The 21,587-nt window shown below is 36.2% G+C and overlaps 1 protein-coding gene across 10 annotated transcripts in view; it reads left to right on the forward strand.

The window, feature by feature from the left end:
• The window catches only part of RAPGEF2 (Rap guanine nucleotide exchange factor 2), a 341,360-nt gene that overhangs the window by 204,233 nt on the left and 115,540 nt on the right, over positions 1 to 21,587 (forward strand). For 2 of the 10 annotated variants that reach the window (XM_043970286.1, XM_043970288.1), the window contains exon 1: positions 11,727 to 12,300. The exons of 5 other annotated variants lie outside the window; for them this stretch is intronic. In XM_043970286.1, coding sequence (XP_043826221.1) covers positions 12,241 to 12,300 — 60 coding nt within the window. In that variant the 5' untranslated portion in view covers positions 11,727 to 12,240. Of the gene's footprint in view, positions 1 to 11,206; positions 11,352 to 11,726; positions 12,301 to 21,587 lie in introns of those variants that run through there. 3 more of the 10 variants (XM_043970287.1, XM_043970291.1, XM_043970290.1) reach the window with 3 other exon arrangements.

The following is a 21,587-nucleotide window of genomic DNA, read 5'->3' on the forward strand; positions in this document are numbered from 1 at the left end:
GACGTATGAGATCAAGCAGAACTTGAACATAGTGAAGTGACAGTGTCTGGGAGTCCTTATTATACCAGTGTACATTCATTCATTCTGCAGGTAGATAAGACAGGAAATCAAATCACCAAATTTATGGTGCATCAAATTCCATTTGTATGTCTTTGAAAATTTGTTTCTTAGTGAATAGTGTTTACATTAATTAAAATGGAATTCCAAAAATATTCCACAGCCCTTAGGGGTTACCTTCCCCTAATCTCTGCCTCCACTGCTAGACCATAAAGTGAAGGTTAGACAGAAGAAAAATTTCCTAACTTCAAAAGCTATTTGGTATCAGAATAAGCTCATCAAAAATTTTTTTACTTTGAGGTGACCGTGGGTATCCTATGGTTGTGCCAGCAGAATACTGGCTATGGCAGTTGCTGCCAAACTTGGAGAGCTTGGGAATGGACTTGATGGTGGGACTGTGTTCTCTAAGGGTAGGCTCAGCTATGGGTAGAGAAACTCATTATTTAAGGACTAAGATATAGTTAATATTTTTTTAAACAACACTTTCAAGGATAACCACACCCTTTTCATACAATTTCCTTTATAAATGGTTTTCAAAGGGTCACCTAAAAAGTAATTAGTCCTTAATATATTCATGGGGCAGCTAGGTGGTGCAGTGGATAGAGCACCAGCCTTGGATTCAGGAGAACCTGAGTTCAAATCCAGCCTCAGACACTTGACACTTATTAGCTGTGTGACCTAGGGCAAGTCACTTAACCCTCATTGCCTTGCAATATATTTTATATATATATATATATATATATATATATATATATATATATATATATATTCACAAGTCCATGATATTGCATATATGACCATAGACAGAGTTTGAAAGCTTGAAAAAGAAATTGTTATCAAGGGGAATTTACACATAGCCTTGTCGGTATGGTTCTATGACTTTTGTCATTGATGGGAAGTGTTAATTCTAAAATAATCGAATTGCTACTGTGTGAAAACCACACAGGGATAAAAAGAAAAGAAGTAAAAACTCCACTTATTTAGACGTCACTCTTATGAAAATCTTCCTGGTTTATAATGTAGAGAAGAACTTAAAAGTAAGAGCAAAAGATTTCTGAGCAGCCAAAAGAGCTGTGACAATAATACCCTATGGCTGCCAGCCACTAGTACATTAGAATGGGGAAGGATTTTCTAGATAGCATCTACTGGTGGCAGTTAAAAATGAGTGTGAAGATTTAAAAAAAAATACAAAAAAAACACTAAAAAACTAAAAAGCATCACCAAGAAAATAAACCAACCAAACAAAAACATAGCAGTGTTTCAGCTCTCAGTCCCAATGCAACCATTTTTACATCCTACTACAATAGCTGATAATCTTAATTGTGACTACAAATTAATGAGAAAAGGTTGAATTAATTAATCATTGTTGGAAGAGAGTTTAGAAGCTTTTAACACAGTATCTGAACACATCACCTGTGTTCCCTAACTCTTTTTCTATCATTAATTTCCTTAAGCATTGATTTTTCCTGGATTGTAGTTTTATAAACCATTGCACTATGTTGTTCTCTGAAATTCCAATGGCCATCTTAAGAGTGGTACTTGGATATGGGCACAGTACATCAGACAGAATCTGACTTGACTAACGCCAAAGCCAACCATGTTCACCTTTCTCTTTTGCTCCTAATTTTCAAAACTTTTTCAACTTCTGCCTGAGCAGCCGTCTCACCATGGGAATGTGCTCACATGGTCCTTTCCTGATTGGTGAATTCTTCCTTGGAACCTACATTTAAGGAAGTGCCAAGGCCAGCCACGACTGTCCAGATTTTCTACCTTTTTTCCCTTTGGTCCTATCCTCCCATTGGTTAGTTCCTATGCAGATTTGCCAATTAAAGAAATACCTAGTACTGTCATGCTTACATCTCTCTTGGTTTCTGACTCTTTATTCTTTTACTTACCACTTCTGCCCCAGCATCGTTCTCCCTCCCCAAACCCCTTCAGTTCCCTGTTGCCTTCTTTCCCATTATAAGCAGTGAGGAGGGATTCTCTCTCTTTTTGTTTGTAGTTGTAGTCACAGCACTTAGCACAGGGCCTGGCATATTATAGTAAGTACTTAATAACCCTACCAGAAACATTAACCAAATGTGACAAGTTATATAATGTTCTATACCCCTGGTCCCCTACTTCTGCAAGAGAGAGAGAGTGGAACTTTTTCTCATTACTTATCCAAGGTCTCTCTTGGTGATTATAATTATATAGCATTAATGGTTGTTTTTTATGTTTTTATTGTTCTTTTTCCTTTCCATGTACTTTGTTGAAATCATTGTGAATATTGTTTTTCTGGTTCTTTATTGTGCCTTCCATACTCCTTTGTTTTCATGTTCATTGTTTCTTATCATGCTCTAATTTAATATTATATTCATCTCACTAAATAAAGTGCTAGTCTAAATATATATTTTTTTGTATATAGAGTGTTTCTTTCTGTCTTAGAGCTGCTTAAGTTTTATGCCCAGCAGTGGACTCTCTGGGTCAAAAGATACGGATGTTTAAGCTAGATGTTTTCCAAAGTTTATTTCAACTCTAAATCCCATGATTCTGTGACTTCCAGTCTGGCATCTTTCCCATTCTGCACGACTTCTGAATCATTACCCTGTGATCACATCTGGAAGTTTTTTCAGAACCTTGGGATATAGTTGATTTAGCCATGGAGACCTGACCTTTTTTTTTTTTTTTTTGGTTACAGTGACTGTGTATTCTCTTTATATCTACTTATGATTTTGAACTTCAGTCTCCTGTTAAGAATATTTGTTTTAGGGGCAGTTAGGTGACACAGTAGCTAAAGCACCAGCCCTGGATTCAGGAGGACCTGAGTTCAAATACAGTCTCAGATACTTGACACTTACTAGCTGTGTGACCTTGGGCCAGTCACTTAACCCTCATTGCCCGCTTCCTCCCCCCCCCCCCAAAAAAAAAATAAAAATAAAAAATCTATCTGTTTTACTCCTTCCAATTATGGAGATCATTTTTTTCTTGATAGAGAAGGCATAAATAGAATAGGAGTTGAGATTTATGTTTTATTATATATCATTCCCCCAATGAGTGGGCAGTATACTTCATTTGGATCAGGAAAATATAGAATACATTTTAATCAAGAATTGTTTAAGGGGGTTGGGGGTAGTTTTGTTGTGCAAATATGTAACCTTCAGTTATCTTATTTCCAACTTTGTGAAGTACTTATTTGGGCTAAATAATTGAAATTTTGGTTTGCATGGTCCCAGCCTTTTGAAATAGTTCCTAATTTAATTGAGGCAAGATATATGCCCCAAATGTTTGTTAACTACACAAGATAAATAAAAGTACAATATAACAAAAGAATTGTTAGTAGATTGCATATAATTAAAGTGCCAATAGAATGGAGAAGATAGTAAGTGCTTTTGGAAGTTGAGGTATAATAGTAGAAAGCCAGGTAGTGAGGTTATAGCCTCTAGAGGAAGGAGTGAGGTAATCTGTATTTTGTCATCAACATTGAGTGCATATTGTCATTTTCAGCATGGCAAGATTTAGCTTGACCACTTCCTAGGCTAACTGCTAGGAAATGGAATGTGGTTTTTGTAAGTCCTGCTGAATGAGGATATAAGATGCCTGTTTTAGAAATAAATTCTGTTTAGTTAAAAAAAAAATCCATATTCTAGGTTTATTCTCACTGACCTATAAGGACCACTGTAGATATTGTCCTATGCCTTGTTTAATAATTTTGCATAGCCACAGATTATACATAGATAGACATTCCTATAATTACATGATGGTGGGTAAGGTAAAAAGAATTGTTTTGGTTCATGTTGTGCATTCACACTCTGCTTGCCTGATATGGCTTCTTTTTTTTACTAACTGTAGCTTTCATTTTATCTCCTCTACTCATGTTTTCTTAGCAGTAGTCTATATGATAACTTAAAGTTTGTCATTTGATGCCTGGGATAGTGCTCTCTCTATAGTATATGCTCAATAAAAATAAAATATATTAAGTTAAATTGGGTGTGGTATTATGTTAATATCACTTTTAATGCAAAGACATGTTTTAATGTCACACTCTGTTGTCTACAGCTTCCTTAAAAGACTCAGAAATAACAGGAATTTATTCTAGTGAATTCACATTGTTCATCCTTTCTGTCTTTTGGGAGTTTTCTGGCCTTTTCTGCCTTTTGTGTATGTGTTTTCACCTTAGTGATTCCTTAACTCTTTGAATGAAAACAAAACATAACCTGAAGGGATGCCCATTCTATTTCTTGACTGATGGAGCTCTTGAAGAGTAGCCTTTTCCTCACCCAGGCTTGGCCCACCTGGGAGAGGCCAATGACTCAAGCGATGCCCCTGCTTCCTCCTTCACTATTGTCACCACTGACCCAACACTTAGAAAGTCAGAACTTTCCACAATTGCCTTCGGTGCTTGTGGTGATTTATTAAAGGGAGCTCTGCTCCCAGCAGATTTATTAAATTAGGCATGCTTGTATAGTGGTGCTCCAGCAGGCATCCTGCCACCTCTCTCTCCAAAGGAGTCTGTGATCGCAAGGATTTATGGAGTGCTTTATCATTTACTCAATGCCTTATTTACATACATTATCTCTTTGGATCCTCACAACAACCCTGTGAGGAAGGCAGTCCAGATCTAATTACCTCCATTCCACACATTCTGGACCTGAGGCTTAGAGAGGTTTAAAAAAAAAAAGATTTGTGCAAGATAAGGAGGATTTGAACCTTGGGCTTTGGGCTTTGAATCTGGACTCTCTTCTTTTTCTTCACCACAACTCCCTTCTCAAAGTTTATTTAAAGGAAAGAAAGGAAAATCTATAGACATGGGCAAAACTATCAAGGGGCTTCAATATATAAATGCAATGAAAAGAATGTTTAATTGTCTTTATGTTCATTTTGACAAGTTCTATATTGAGAGAAAATCCAGGGAAAAGAAAATTAGAAGAGAGAATGAGCAGAAGGTAGAGTGTAGCATTCACAAGTGTATTACATATAAAAAAGTCATTGTCAGATCATTGTGTGAAATTCATTTTGTATGTGCCTTTAGAGTAGATAAGAGAAGAAGGGATATCTCTTGCCTTGACTTTAGAGCATCTCTTTCAGGCTTTGGGCTACATATCAGGAGATTTCTGATGCTACAGGTTGAGATGCCTCACCTACAGCCATGCTTGTACCATCATAAACAATCCTAAAGTCCACAGATCCCATCTTATTTTTGGTTAGTTGTTTTTCAGTCATATCCAACTCTTTTTGACCCCATTTGAGGTTTTCTTGGCAAAGATACTGGAGTACTTTGCCATTTCCTTCTCCGGCTTATTTTACAAATAGGGAAACAGTGTCTGAGGCTGGATTTGAACTCAGGAAAATGAATCTTTCTGATTCCAGGCCCAATACTATCCACTGTACTACCTAACTGCCCCTTTCCTATCTTATTTACAGATGTCTATGTTCTCATTTATTATTCTGTATAAATATACCTATTTTTCTTCCTTTTAAAGATGTTTGCAGATGATAGAAGCATAGCATTCTAGATTTTAAAAAGTATTTAAGGGGCAGCTAGGTGGCACAGTGGATAGAGCCAGGAGTACCTGAGTTCAAATCCGGCCTTAGACACTTAACACTTACTAGCTGTGTGACCCTGGGCAAGTCACTTAACCCCAATTGCCTCACTAAAAAACAAAAACAACAACAACAACAACAACAACAAACCAAAAAGAGCATGAATCTAGCATGGTGATAGAGCTGAGGTTCTTAACCTGTTTTCTGTTTGTTACCTATTTATCTCTTTGGAAGTGGGTTTGATACATCAGAATCTCTTTGCAGAATAATATTTTTTAAATGAAAATAAAAACATAAGGTGATGGTGATGAAACCAGTTATAATGAAATATAGTATGTAGACAAGTAGATTAAGATCACTTGTATTCCAGCAGTGGGTCTGAGAACTATATTAATTTTAAAGTAATTATGATTGTAAGCAACATTTTGAAAAATCTGTAGCAGTGCTAATATGATATAAAAATACCTGGTTTTGCTCTTGGTTACTATCACAAATACTGGTAATACTATAGTGGTTTGTTGACTATATCATTGAAAGAAATTGGAATTTTTAGTTAAAAGTCTAATGAATGTAAAGATGGATTTAAAAAAAAAATCCAAGTTTATGAACTTTAAATTGTGAGCTCCTTGAAATCAGGGACTATCTTTTGCCTCTTTTTGTATCCCCAGGGCTTAACTCAGTACCTTTCATATAGTAAATGGTTAATAAATGTTTAGTTGGGGCTCCTAGGTATACAGAGTGCCATACGTGGAGTCAGGAAGACTCAATTTTCTAAATTCAAATCTGTCCTCAGACACTTATTAGCAGTGAGACTCTGGGCAGGTCACTTTACCCTGTTTGCCTGAGTTTCCTCATTTGTAAAATGAGCTGCAGAAGGAAATGACACACCACTTCAGTATCTTTGCCAAGAAAATCGCCAAATGTGGTCACAAAGAGTCAGACATGACCAAACAACAACCAAAAAATATTTATTGACTAACTGACTAGGCTCTCTGAAATCTATGCCCAGAATATGGACCTTAGGTTAAGATCTTCTGGGATAGAGACTGGAACTGCAATTTCATCAATGTATTCAGGAAATGGTCTCTGCCAATGCAGGTGAGCAACTTTTCTGCAACTTAGAGTCTTAGCGAATTACCTAGACCACTGAGACGTTGGGTGACTTGCTCAGGGTTACTCAGTCACTGTATTTCAGAGACAAGAATTAAATTTAGGTTTTTCCAGCTCTTAGGATATCTCTTTCCACCCTGGTCTCTCTTTATCTAGTATAACGCCAGAATTTTACAATCTGGACTTTGAGACTCAGAGAAATTCAGTAACTTTTCTAAGCTCACACAGCAAGTTCATGGTAAACAGTCAGCCTACAGCTCAGCTCAGTTTGTCTGACATTACCCAGTCACTGATTTTTCTGAGGCAGGCAAGGGATCTCTGTCAGAGATGAAATAAAAGCCATTCTTCACCATGAGGAATATGCTATGGGATCTTCCAGTTTTTATTCTGTTTTTAATCTTTCTTATAGGGCCCCTTGTTTGTGTTGCTTATAATTTCCACTTTCTGGTATTAAAGCTTTTCACCCTAAGTTCGTTTTGCTTTTCTTTTTTCTTGGTCTCTCTAAATCAGGGAGGTTAAGTCTATTCAGATAGGTAAGCCATGCACCTACTTATTCTAATATCCCAGTCCACTCGTGTCAAACTAAAATAGAAATGTCCCCTGCAGGCCTTTTGTTGACTTAGGAAACCACAAATTGCCATCATTTTTGTTGTATTGTATTTTGATTAATTTCGTTCAATATTTCCCAATTGTGTTTTAGTCTGGTTCACTATACTAGTACTAGTCTGACACCTCTGTTTAGAAAACAGTGGCTTACAGGTGCTGATTGACGCTGAGCTGAGGCTAAAACAAACCCAGAGTATTTTTAAGGCACTATGAGAGACCAGTCTGGAGAGCGAGTGAGATTCAGGAGAAAACATGGTGCTCTTGAAGTGGAGTGATCTGGATATGATTCCAGATGCTGGCACATACCAGCTTGGTTACTATGAGAAAGTCATCTATCTAAACCTTTGAATCTTGATTTTTCTCAAATCAAATGTGAACAAAAGTACAGGGACCCTCCTATTTACAGTGCTATTGTGGGTAAAGAGTTTTATTTCTTTAAACCTTCTTGCACTAGATAAATGTCTATTATTCTATTGTTACTGTTATTGCCAGGTTAAGAAATCAGTAAAGAAGATAGTATAGACCTCATCAAAATAGAGGGTTAATCTTTTCCAAAGCATAAAGAGTACAACAGATGAGACATAACTTTTCAAAACAAGTTTAGCTCCAACATTGGTTTGGCTTCCTACAGAGAAGGAGAGAAACTTTGTACTTAGCTCATCCGATTTGTGTTCACTAATTGAACATTAATCATAGTTCAGAAAATAGTCTAGTGTTCTACTATTTGGAAAGTTGAATAAAATCTGGCTGTGTACTAGTTACCAGGCTGGTTACTAGTTTTCCTATTAGATTGGTGAAAAATAAATGAAACCAATCTAGAGGGAGTAAAGGAAGGAACTAATAGAAAGCCAGGATTCTATTTTGGACTGAGAGGCATGATGGTGTGGTGGATAAAGAACTGATCTTAGTGTCAGAAAGACTGGACTTCAGGCCTCCTCTGATCCATACAGTCTCTGTGACTCACTGGACAAGTCAATTAACAGCTCAGTGCCCTGTGCAAGTCTCTGAGAAAGCATAAATCCACAATGGTAGAAAGAGTTTTCTCAGCTGGTTCCAGTCCCTATCTCTTTTTGAATAGTGACACACCTTGTATTATTTTATATGAAGAGAAAGTATGACTTAGTGGATAGAGTCTAGAACATCTGAGTCCAACTTGTACCCTTGACCCATAATTGCTGTGTGACCTTGAACAAGTCATTTAACCTCTTAGTTCTCTAGAAATAATTTTCTAATACAAGGGTTCTTAACCTTTTTTCTATCATGGATCCCTTTGGCAATCTGGTAAAACCTAGGGACCCATTCTCAGAATACTATTTTATATACATAAAAATAAAATTCATAGTAGTATTACTAAGGAAACAAATTATATTGAAATACATAACATGTATATATGTCTAACATACATGTGTGTGTATGTGTGTAATATATATGTTAGTGGACCCTAGGTTAGGAACCTTTCTCTAAGACAGTAAGTCACAGAAAGGGACTGACTTATGTTATCAGGAGTATTCTAGTATGGTATGCTAAACCTATGCTAATAAAACCACAGGTCCAATCCCTGTCACCTATTTCCTTATACAATTTGTTTCTCTTCTGTATACATTATTTTCTTCATGAAAGATGGATATAATTGTTCCTTGCTTCCCTGGGGGTTTTGAGGAGGCTTAATTAAATGTTTGTGAAACACTTTGAGATCTATGGATGATTCACTATATAAGTGCTAAATATGATTAATAATTACTGAGGAGAGTAGGCTATTTCTTTAAATTTCATAGTAATTAAAACTGCTGGCTTTAAGTGGGGAACTAATATTATGAGGGCAAATATGTGTATAACAGGATTATTGTACAGCTGGGAAAATCGCTAAAAGAAACTATTCCATTCTTAGATATTTGGAATAAATGACACTATATCTTCTTGACTGAATTATATTGTTAACAGTTGGGTTGGGGTTTTTTTTTTGGGGGGGGGGAGGCTATTCTTGTCAAAATTTTCCAGTGGTAAATTTTCTAAATTTAGAGACTTATGGGAAAGGATACATTTTTGCCTAAATCAAGGGGATCCTATATGATGGAAATGTCTTGGTTTCAGTTGTGTCAAAAGTTAACACGTATATCTTAAAATATTAACACTTACTTTGTTTGGTGATAATTCATTATTTACTAGTATGTCTTAGTTGCTTATGTGTGTATTATTTTGTGGATTATCAGTGGCAAATCAGGGTCTCCCCTTAGTCACTAGCATAAAACCAAGGTGTGGGAGTCAAAATGTCACCTGTCAGGATTTGCACTGTTTAGAATCATCTGAATGATTGTATCTTATGAGAAGGGACAGATCATCAGCTTAAGTTAAGTATCAGGAACTAGTTTTATATAAACTTTTGGGGACTGGTATACATATACATAAATATATATGTAAATATTTATATATATATAAATAAATTTTATATATATATATATATATTTACACTGGGCTTGGGAGATCAGGATTTATAACTAGAAATCAAATTCGGGCCAGGAAAACTGGTCTAGACAGGGCAGCAAAATTGCAATCCAGTTTTACTAGTTTGATATGGTCTGTGCCTTCTTGCCACGAGATTGGAAACTCTTTGAGGACAAGGACTTTGATGTATACTTCTTTATATCCTGTAGAATCATCAGTCACAGTGTTAAAGTTATAGTAGAAATAGACTACTTGGGAGTTCTGATCAGTTACAGTGTTTGTAAGTAGGGTAAAGACAAAAAACAAATTTGAGTTCATAGGATCATAGATTCTTAGCCAGAAGGAGCCTTAGAGATCATCTGGTCCAGTCCCATATTTTATAGATGAAGAAACTAAGGGTCCCAGAAATGAAATGACTTGTGCAAGGTCACAAAGGCAGTAAGTGGAAAAGGTGAGACAAGAACATGGCTGCATAACTCCAAAGGAATTTTTTTTTCTAGTGAACTGCAAGAATTAAAGTCAAGAGGCTAGGTAAAACTTGATCATTTAAAAGCTAGTTTTAAGTATTCTCTGGGTTATCCATTATTTTGTATTATGTATAACTTATTTCCCTTCCATAGGGCAAATAATCAAAATCTGAGATAAAATAAATTATTGAAAATTCCAAAAGAATTTTTTTAACTTTAAATACATTATATTCTATATTTATCCGGGAGGAATTTATGATAGACCAGCAGTAAAGTAATTTCATTTTATTAATTGTGTATTATGTAGAAATCATGCAGGTTTAAAAAAAAAGTAGGGTGGTATATGTTTTATCCTGTTCTCACTAATGTATATTGAATTGTATATTAATTGATGGCTGTGGGAAATGAGTTTCTCTCCCCCCTCCCCCCTCCCCCCTCCTCTTTTTGCTTTTTTGAAGAGCCGCAGGTCTCCCAAAACCATGCAAAGCTTGTCAAATGTGCATTTTTTAAATACCTAGTTGATATTTGTTTTCTGTGGTAGAGCGAGATATTTGGAGGGTGGGGAGGGGAGAGATGTTGTCAAATCTATTTCTTTATCTTTCACCTTGGTGAGGGAAAATCATATTTTAGTTCAAAGCTGTTCAAGTAAGTCCCTGCTCCTTATTCCCACCCTGTCTCCAGTGATATTATTTGGAGTCAGCAATCAATGGATTCCATCCCTCTGGGACTTGCTTAACCTCAAGAAGCTGATATAATACAGGCAAGAGCTTGTTACTTTATCTAAATTGTCCATCTCTACCTTAATGAGTGAAATGGTTAAGTGTGCATGTTGGGTGGGTGGGTGGGGGGCGGTGGCCGGGTGGGCGAGCCTCAAGGAATGTCTACCATTTGAGCTGAATATTTCAGTGTATATGGGGAGAGGGAGGGTGAGAGAGAAATCCACTTACATCACTAGAACTGCATTGAGTGTGAGCCTGTGCAGGTTAAGAGAGAGACTACAGTGTCTTGCTTTCTGCAGGAAGCAGCAATGCCGTTTGTTTCCTAAGAGGAATTTTTTTATTTAGAAAAGGAAGCTTTCTCTCTACCCAGGAAATGGCTTTCCTTGTGCGTTGCTATGCCAACTGCCTGCAGCCATGGTCCTCCAAAGTAAGCACAATAATGTAATTATATCGGTGTATTGCATCCAGACTCATGATTCTCGAGATTTTGTGTGTGCATGTGTCGTGTTTCTGTTAGTGACTCTCTTGGTAGTAGACGTGCTTGCATTGAGAGTTAGGGACAGACATCATTAAATTAAATGTCCATCAATGTCATGCTGCTAAGATTAATTGTGCAAACTTGGTTAGTTGAGTGGAACAGAGATCACTGGTCACCACTGTCAGCATCATTAGCAGCCAGGGAGGAGGTCGGTCCCTGTTCACACGCTCTGTCCTGATTCTCATCCTCCCTCCCTCCCTCTCTCTCTCTCTCTCTCTCTCTCTCTCTCTCTCTCTCTCTCTCTCTCTCTCTCACCTCCTTTCCCTCTTCTTCTTGGTTGGAGGGGGTTTGTGTGTGATTGCAAATGAAACAAGAGTATTAACAATGCTTGACTGAATGCTAGAGGCTGGTTCCTACACCATCCTGACTAATATAATACTGTATTAAGCCTTTTTAAAGGGAGTCTGTGTGCAGTCAGCCATTTTAGCTTTTTTTTTTCCTTCCTTTTCTTTTTCTTCTTGTTTCTCAATCTCAAAAATGGTCTTATTTTTTTGGAGGACTGTTAGATGTGTAAGGTTTCACCAGGCTTGTGACAACCTAAGATGCTTAGAGTTTCAGGGTTATAAAAATGGAGACGAACACCATCGTTTGGATGGCTTTTCGGTACTACAAGTGTGAGGATTTTTTTAAGCTCACCAATAGTGATACTTTATACTGCAGCTTGGTTTCCCACCCCTATTTTTTCCCCTTTTTAATTTAATGCTGTAGAGGGTGACTTACCATCCATGAGAGATTGGTACATGATGTGTAAATTCAGTTCAGCATATGTTTCTTCATTATGAAACCACTAGCAATCCCAGCTAACCATGGAGTTATGGGCCAGCAGGAGAAACATTCAGTAAGTATTGCAAAATGCTGCTTGTGCTATGGGTAGGATGCCATAGAAACTGCTTTTAAATGGAAGATATTGTTGCTTCTCTTCAAGGGGAAGGATTTTAGAGGGCTCTAATGGTGCTTTGGTGGGGAGGGGAAGTTTGTTTGACTTGGTTGTCCAGGTTTTTTCTCTGTTATTATTAATTATGTTTCACATGCTTATTTTAGCTAAGACCTTCACTTAAAAAATTATTATTGGATATCATGGAATTGTTAATTATTTTAATGAGAAATGAGGAAGATGACAGTTGTTTTAACTTAATAGATTACAGTTTAAAAATGTTTTAGAGTCCATAAGTAGCGTGACATGCCAAGAGATGTGTTGCTGAGAATAAGCTTTCATGGTGTAGACCTAAGATGTAACTTTGTGTGAAAGAGGGCTTTAGCAATAAATATATTAATGAGATACATATGATGATTTGATATACATTAAAAGTGTGTGCACTGAAAATGCTAGGGAAAAAATGCCAGAAGTACTGGTGCTTTCTAATTGATCCCATGAGTCAGCTACACCTCTGTCATGTTGTAATCCCAGGAGGCAGTTAGTGTTGTTTGTGAGAAATACATTCATAAGCCTAACACCAAGTCTTGGCCTCAAGTGTCAAGAATGTAGCTTCGTTTTGTTACTTATATAAAAGCATTTTGAAAGTTCATTACACCTTTCCAATTTGGCTGATTTACATCACAAAATTTGAAGCATATTCTAAGCCCTTTAGGTGATAGTGTCTGATTATTCTTGAAATTCATTTATCATTAAACTGTAGCATTTTATTGCAATTATAGTTTTAGTTCACATCCTTATGGTGCTTAAAGGTTTAAAAAGCACTTCCTTCACAAAAGTATAGATGTCAATTCAACATGGGAATTATATTTTACATATCATAGAATTGAGGTAGTAGAAGGATATATATAGTACTAAGAAACTTTTCCTGAAGTAAAAAAGTTCCTTTATATCGGGAGATACATGGCTAAGACTTGTGGAATTAATTGAAAGAAAGACTCTAAAAGCATATAGTTTTATCATATGGCAGAGAGTTCCTTGTCAATCTTAGCTTTTACTAGGTGTCAGTAAGAATGTTAATATGAGGTAAACCATAAAAACAAAGTTTAAGTGGTGATATTTTTTCCCCCTTTACAATTCCTTCTTGGGAAAAAAAAAGGGATTTAATTTCTGTTTTATTGAAACCATATTATATGTGGGGGGAGAGGGGAAGAAAGAAGAAATGGCATTGGGAAAATGATAAATATAAAGATAGATTTGTTACCAAACACCTCTAACAGTTGTATTTTTTAGTATCAAGTGCACATGTTGTACAAAATAAAGAAATGACTAACAATCTCATTCAGTTTGGTATTTTGAAATAATTTTTGAAGTATTTTAATTATTAAATGCATTACCATTTAATAAGTTGAAAGCTTTATAAAGTAGTAGCATAGATACTACTACTAATTGAGCTCTCACTCCCCTAAGCTTATTTGCTAAATAGCCATTTGATTTTTTAACATTTAGGGTTCAGTTGATGCAGGCATTTTAAAGTAGTGATAAAGGTATGGAGTTACACAGAAGAAAACTTCAAGGAAATATTATACAAATCAAATTAGTGTCTCCTTTTTCAGACCTGTGGTAGAGGGGTGTTTGTGTATTACTTTAAAAAATGAACACTGCTGCCCTTCTTGTGTAGCCTTGCCTCCTTTTCTAACAATGAAGAGTATTTTAATTGATGTGCTCTAAAAGCAAGAATTAAAATTTGCAGAATTCTTCTAGACTTCTGTAGAGAAAGAAGGCAGCATGTGGCATAGTAGAGAGAGAGAGAGCTGGTCCAGGAATCAGAAAGGCATGAGTTCAAGCTGTATCTCTAGTATAAAGTGGCTTTGTGATCCTGAGCAAGCACTTCAAAGCTCAGTGCCCCGGGCAACTCTCAAAACTTTTAAGTTGCAGATAACATTGGTTGATCTGCTTTGGCAGAGGGAGATTCTTCATCAGAAGTTCCCAAAGCAATGAAAGAACAAGTCAGGTCCAAATCTATTTTTATCTCAATCCCATTCCCTCAATTATAATACATTTATCCTTTCCACATCTCTGGGGTTAGAGGCATAGTGCACCCATGATCTGGAAAATCCATGTAAAATTTTTTGACCTTCCCTTTGTACCAGAGAAGTAGTCTGATTTTTTTCTTTTTCTTTTGCAGTACCTTATTGTAAAATTTGGGTTAAGTATTTGGTCACAGGCTCTGTGTTGTCTGCTGACTGTTGCACATCATCTGCAGCTTTCGCAAAACTCCCCCCAAATTCCCATTTTATTTGTTAGGCCGACCACAATAAGTTGAAACTGGTATGGAGAAAGTCACTGTTATGTTTTACAACTTGTATCTTTTGTATTTTTCAGAGGTGTGATTTATTATTGGTTGATTTCTGAACTGGTAAATGATGTCAGAGGTGATAGTTTTCAGAAATGAATTTAGGTCCTTTTGACACTATTTTTGTGAGTTTTCCACTTGGGTATTCATGGTTTGTTATTATTCACATTAGAAAAAAAATAAAATTTGCTAGAAAACCCTACCAATAGGAATAGGGTCTAGAATGTAGAGTTACCTAGAATACTGAGAAGTCAAATGACTTTCCCAGGAGTTTATACAACTATTACGCATCTGAGATTGAACTTGAATACTGATTTTCCTGGTTTTCAGGCCTGTTACTATCCACTATTTTATCATCTCAGATTATGCCTTGTTTTTGCCCTTTCCTAATGTTTCTGGTAAATATTATAAGTTAATTACAAACTTATTATGGGAATGTCGTGTATTATACTTGGAGGGACACTTTTAAAATACATGTACATGAAACTTTTTTGAGCAACAAGTAATAATTTTTTAAAAACTATGGTATTGATATAGTTCTGCAATGTGTACCTCTATTACTAAGGTAATTTGTTAATCCTACCACCAGAAGTCTTTTACTTGTAAAGTATTGTATTTCTAGAAACTCCTTTATTCATTTAGCCCACAATTGCTTTGATTATCTAGTGTACTATCTCACATATACAAAGTGGTCACTAACTACCATATGGATAGTGTGCCTTAGAAGATAACTTATTTAAATGCAGAGAATAACTTGCTCGCTTGGCAAGATCTGATCCAATTAAAACAAGATATAATCTGGTTAATTAACACTGAGAACTTTTATCATCAGCATGTTAGTCAGCCATTTCCTCCAGCTAGTATCAACTTCTGGAGTATGACTTCTCAAAATAAAAAGTTCTGTTTGAGTTAACAATCTTTGATTTAACCTGTATGACACCATTAGTGTAGAGCATGTGAGCATCATTATCCCTCACACATCTGGTACACAAAATGGTAGGTGGCCCTCAGAGTTACAGTCGAGCTGACTTGTGCATGGATTAACACATAGATGAATGGAAAAGAATTTATTAAATACCCGCTGTATGCCAGGCTTATATGCTAGGCTTTGGACATTCAGTCAGAAAAAATTTAATAAACACTTACTACATGAAGGGCACTGTGTTAAGTGCTGGGAATACAAAGAAAGACAAAATAGAGAGGGGAGGCATCCCAGCATTCAAGGAGCTTAATTTTAATGAAGAGATGAGTGAGCTTTGTCAGTTTAATGCTTATGTTGCCTCCATCTTTAAAACACACAAATGCATTCACACACATGCATACCACTTTGGCTTTACCCTTTCTCATTATAGCATAATCTCTTGTCCCTGACAAGATCCCCAGATGTGAGATGTTTATTTGGTATCCTTCTTTGCGTTCTAGTCTTAGTCTCCTATGTAGTATGGCTTCTCTTTCCTTTACCATCCTTCTCTCACTGTGGCCACCAATGGTCTTCTTGCCAAATTCAGTGGTCTTATCTTAGGTTTCCTCTTCCTTGGCCTCTCTGCCAAGGCATTGGTTTCCATGAAGGGGAGCATTCTTGTTTCTCTTATCTCTGGGATTGCTGGTTCTCTCTCTTCCTTTGCTCACATTCACCAGCATCAATACTTGTAAATTGTAGCTCTTTTCCAAATCCTCAAAGCTTTTTGCTAATCTTAGTTTATGGTAATTTTGTAAGTTCATGTCTCATGACTTTAAACAGATACTTCCCAAATATCAACCTCTGTATCTGAACTTTATATCAATTTCCCAGAAAAAAAATTCTCACTTTGATGGTCAATCATGAATTCAATTCATGAAGAATTTCTTGAGGGTCCACCATATTCAGAACATTCTGCTAGGTAGGCGCTTGTTAGATGCAAAGTTCAAAAAAGACTCCAGGTATGCAGGAGCTTAAAATCTAAAATGGGACTAATCTATATACCCAGATAACGATAACAAAATTAGACACATAAGCATATGAGAAAGGCTTTTAAAAAGCCATATGCCTGTCAGGGAGGATTAGAGAAAACTTCAAGGAAGCTCTTGGATTATTTCATTGTTTTTTATATTTGTATCTCTTCTTCCTAGCATTGTACCTGATACACAGTAGGTTCTTAAGAAATGATTTTTGGTTGATTAAGGTGATTAAGGTGGAAATAGTTAAATTGGACCTGAAATGATAGATAAAAATCCTACAGGGAAGGAGGAGAGAAGGTATTTCAGGCATTTAAAACTCATCCTGTTTATTTAAACCAAAGTTTACTCCTCTTCCTTCCCCCAAGCCCCCCAGACTTGCCCAGGGTCACACAGCTAGTAAGTGTCAAGTGTCCAAGGTCAAATTTGAACTCAGGTCCTCCTGAATCCAGGGCTGGTGCTTTATCCACTGTGTCACCTAGCTGCCCCCTTTCCCATTACTTTTCTAGTCTCCTAAGCTCAAATATGCCAAATAAAGTTTGACTCTCCTACCTTTCGTCTACCATGTAAAAGAAACTGATGCCAAATCTTGTTGTTTCTTCCTTTATAATATTCTGATGATTCTGTCTTTTCTCTTAATTCCTATTGTTTCCATTCTAGTAGGACTCTCTTCATTTCATATTTAAATTATTTCAGGTATCTTAATTAGTTTACCTATTGGCAATTGAATCACCAGAAAATCCTCCATTTTGCTGCCAGACTTATGACCCAAAAATATTTCCATTATTTCACTTTATTACGTTGTAACTACCATATCCAGTCTAAACTGCTTTAGCTCATTTTTCAAGGCCCTCCATAATCTGGTCCTATCCTACCTATCTTGAAATAAAATCATTTAGTCCAATTGCTTTATTTTTCAGGTGAGGAAACAGGCCCAGAGAGGTTTCCCAAGGTCACAAAGGACATAAATTTCAGATTCCTGCTTCAAATTCAGGTCTTCTGTCTTCAAATTCATTACTCTTTCCTTTCCTGCTAAAACTCCATGATGAATCCTCTTGTTCAAACCCCAAAATACCCTTTAATTCTCTGTTTCTCTATTTAAATCTTACCCATCCTTCAAAATTCAGCACAAGACTTTCCTTATTTGTGAAGTATTTTCTATCTACTCCTTTCCATACTGATACCTCTCCTTTCTCTGAATCTCTTTTGTGTGTTACATAGTGTAGTATATACACACTCTCTAAATGGAGTGCATGTATCTTGTCTTTTCCACTGGCATTACAACTTCTTTCATATTCCCTGCATCACCTGAGATAGTGCTATGCATATAGTGAATGCTCAATAAATACTTAAGACAGTATGGTACAATTGGGAGCCAAAAGGACCAGGGTTAAAATCTTGGCTTTTCTACATGATTCACATCTCTGGCTTTCAGTTTCTTCATATGTAAAATAATGAGTTTGGCTGAGATGACTTTTATCTCTTTTTTGGCTTTTAATCTATGATTCCATGATTATTCTTATTAGTGATTCATACAGCTAGAGAATAGGAAGGACATTCCAGGCTAAGAGAAGAGTTTGAGTCACAATAGAGATCCAGGAATCAACGTGGAGTGTTCTAGGAAAGAGATCAACTTTTTGGAGTGGTGGGTTTTTATTGGAAAATGATGGGCCATTGAAGCTGTTAGAATGCATACTTATGGGCAGTGGAGTAAAAGAGTTAATGATTTAAAGCTTAAAATGCTGGGAAAATGAAGGGATAGAGGTTTGAAGATGTCTTGGGGTGGGAGGAGTGGAAGGAAATAAATGTTTACCATGTGCCACTTATTGTGTGAAGCACTTTTATTATCTTGTTTGATCTTCAGAACAATCCTGTAGGGGAGGTGCTATCATGACCCTCATTTTACAGTTGAGAAAACTAAGGCAAAGTTTAAATGACTTGGACAAAGCTAGTAAGTGACTGAGGCCAAATCTAAATTTGGGTCTTCCTGATTCCTGGCCAAGTGTTCTCTCCCCTACATTACTCCTTAACCCATCTTCCTGCCCCCCAAGTGGTTTATAGTAATCAAAACCCAATTGTAGTAGGATAACATTTAAGAAGTATTTCTTTCTTTCTTTCTTTCTTTCTTTCTTTCTTTCTTTCTTTCTTTCTTTCTTTCTTTCTTTCTTTCTTTCTTTCTTTCTTTCTTTCTTTCTTTCTTTCTTTCTTCCTTTCTTTCTTCCTTTCTTTCTTCCTTTCTTTCTTCCTTTCTTTCTTCCTTCTTCTTTTTTGGTGGGGCAAAAAAGAGGACTCAGGTCCTTTTGAGTCCAGGACTAGTGCTTTATCCACTGTGCCACCTAGCTGCCCCCGAGAATTTTTTCTTTCACTATGGCAATTTGACATAGTATCCAGTGCATCCTTTGTATCTTCATTACAAGTTAACTTTGTGTGTGTGTGTGTGTGTGTGTGTGTGTGCGTGTAGACCCAGAATATCTATTTTTCTTGACCTAAAATTAGATTGGAAATGTAAGTGATACAGTATAGTCTTTTGGGTTTTGTGCCTTCTGCCATGACTCCATGGATTTTTCTTTACCTAAACTTTATTGTGCCTAATGGGAAGCTAACAGTCTGGGGATAGACATTTCCTATGTAGACAAACCAGTCTCTTGGGGCAAGATTTCTAATGTACTGGCAAAAAAGGAATCCTGAGACCAGGCAATGTGCTACATTGTTTTGCTCAAGGACAAGGTCACCTCACCAGTCTCCTTTCTTGGAATCCTTCCAAGAAACCTTGTATGCAAACTCTACATCCTTTTTGCCTTGTTATAGAATGAGAAATTTGTTTTCAACTTCTCAGTGTATGTGGTATGTTTACATATATTCTCTTCAAAGAATCTGCATTATTCTGAATACTTTTGGTTAAGAAAAGTCTTTTAGGAAAAGGAAAGACATTTCTGGGTCTTTTTAAAAATCTCTGGTAAACAGTTAATCATTTCAAAATCAGCACTCCTATAAATGTAATCAAACAGGATTAGTTGGGAGGAAAATGAACAAAAGACATTCATTCTGGAAGCTAAGTTATCACTTGGTTCAGATCTTTGTTAATAAAATCTTTGATTCTGCATTTTTTTCTTTCCTCAAGTCTTTCTTCATACATTACAAATATTAATGTTTAATAGGTCTGATAGGTTTTTTCATTGTAACACTTTCAGAAGGGACATTTAAGGTCATTCATATTCCTGACTTTAGACATGGCCATACTTTGACAATTTCAAGACAACTAATAATTTGTCTTATATTTAACAGTCTTCCAAAGATCATGTTTCAACTTTCTTCAATATCTTCTTCAATAGTTAACAATCTTTATTGTCAGAATTTTAAAAAATTGATTCTAAATTCTTATACTTTAAACCCATTTTATTTGTAGTACAGTAAGAAGGATGGGAGTTTGAGAGTCAAATTAAATTCAAATTCAGGCACTAGCCCTTTTGACTTCTGTTAACCTTGGGCAAGTCACTTCTCAGGGCCTCAGTTTACTCATCTCTAAAGCAAGGGGGTTGGACTAGATGGCCTTTAGACCCTTACAACTTTAAATTCATGGTCCTAATAAGTAAGCTTTTTTGGACCATTGTCTTTTTTTAAATCTTTTTTTTTTTTTAAATCTGAACTTAAGAAATAAAACAAGTATTTCTTTAACAAAATAGAAGAGAAAAAAAGGGGGTCAACCATGAAACTACAATTCTATTATGTACAATCTGATTTCCCTTTTAAATATATAATAAAGTTATTATGTAACCTTTTTACCCCTCCCCCTTGCCCTAGAAATGGCTCCCCTTAGACACAAATATGTATAAATATGTAAAACCATACTATAAATATTTCTATTTATCAGTTCTTTCTCTGGACAGAGATAGCATCTTCCTTTATAGGTCCTTTGTAGTTAATTTGTGTATTTATAATAGATAAAATGATTTGTTTGCTTAGAGTTTTTTTGTTTGTTTTTTGGTGAGGCAATTGGGGTTAAGTGACTTGCCCAGGGTCACACAGCTAGTAAGTGTTAAGTGTCTTTGGCTGGATATCAACTCAGGTCCTCCTGAATCCAGGGCCGGTGCTCTATCTACTGCGCCACCTAGCTACCCGAGAGTTTTTTTTGAAACAATATTGCTGGGGCCGTCAGGTGGTACAGTGGATAGAGCAGGCCCTGGATTCAGGAGGACCTGAGTTGAAATCCAGCCTCAGATACTTGACACTAACTGTGTGACCCTGGGCAAGTCACTTAATTCCAATTGCCTCACCAAAAAACCAAAAAAACCAAAAAAACAATATTGCTCTTACTGTGCATAACATTCTCTTGGCTCTGCTCATTTCATTCTTCATTATTTCATGAAAGTCTTTCCATGTTTTTCTAAAGTTATCAAGCTCTTCATTTCATACAGCATAGTATTACATCACAATCCTATACAAGAACTTGTTCAGCTATTCCCTGATTGATGGGCATCCTTGCAATTTCCAGTTCTTTGCCACCTCAAAGAGAGCTGCTATAAATATTTTAGAAAATATGGGTTCTTTTCCTCTTTCCCTAATCATCTGGGAAACAAACTTAATAATGGTATTACTGGGTCAAAGGGTATAGGCAGTTTTATAACTCTTTGGGCATAATTCCAAATCGCTCTCCAAAATTGTTGGATCAGCTCACAGATTCACCAACAGTGAATTAGTGTCCAAAATTTTCCACATCCCCTCCAACATTTGTCACTTTTACTCTTCTATCATTCTAGCCATTCTTAAAAGTATAAACTATCTCATAGTTGTTTTAATTTGCAGTAAACTCTTTACATATATTATCTCATTTGATCTTCAGAATACCCTATGAGGTAGGTGCTATCATTATTACTATTTTACAGATAAGGAAACTGAGTCTGAGAGAGGTTAAGTAACTTGCTGAAAGTCGCATAAGTAATCAATGTCTAAGGCAGTAATG

The sequence above is a fragment of the Dromiciops gliroides genome, chromosome 6 (genome assembly GCF_019393635.1).
Source record: "Dromiciops gliroides isolate mDroGli1 chromosome 6, mDroGli1.pri, whole genome shotgun sequence".
NCBI lineage: Eukaryota > Metazoa > Chordata > Mammalia > Microbiotheria > Microbiotheriidae > Dromiciops > Dromiciops gliroides.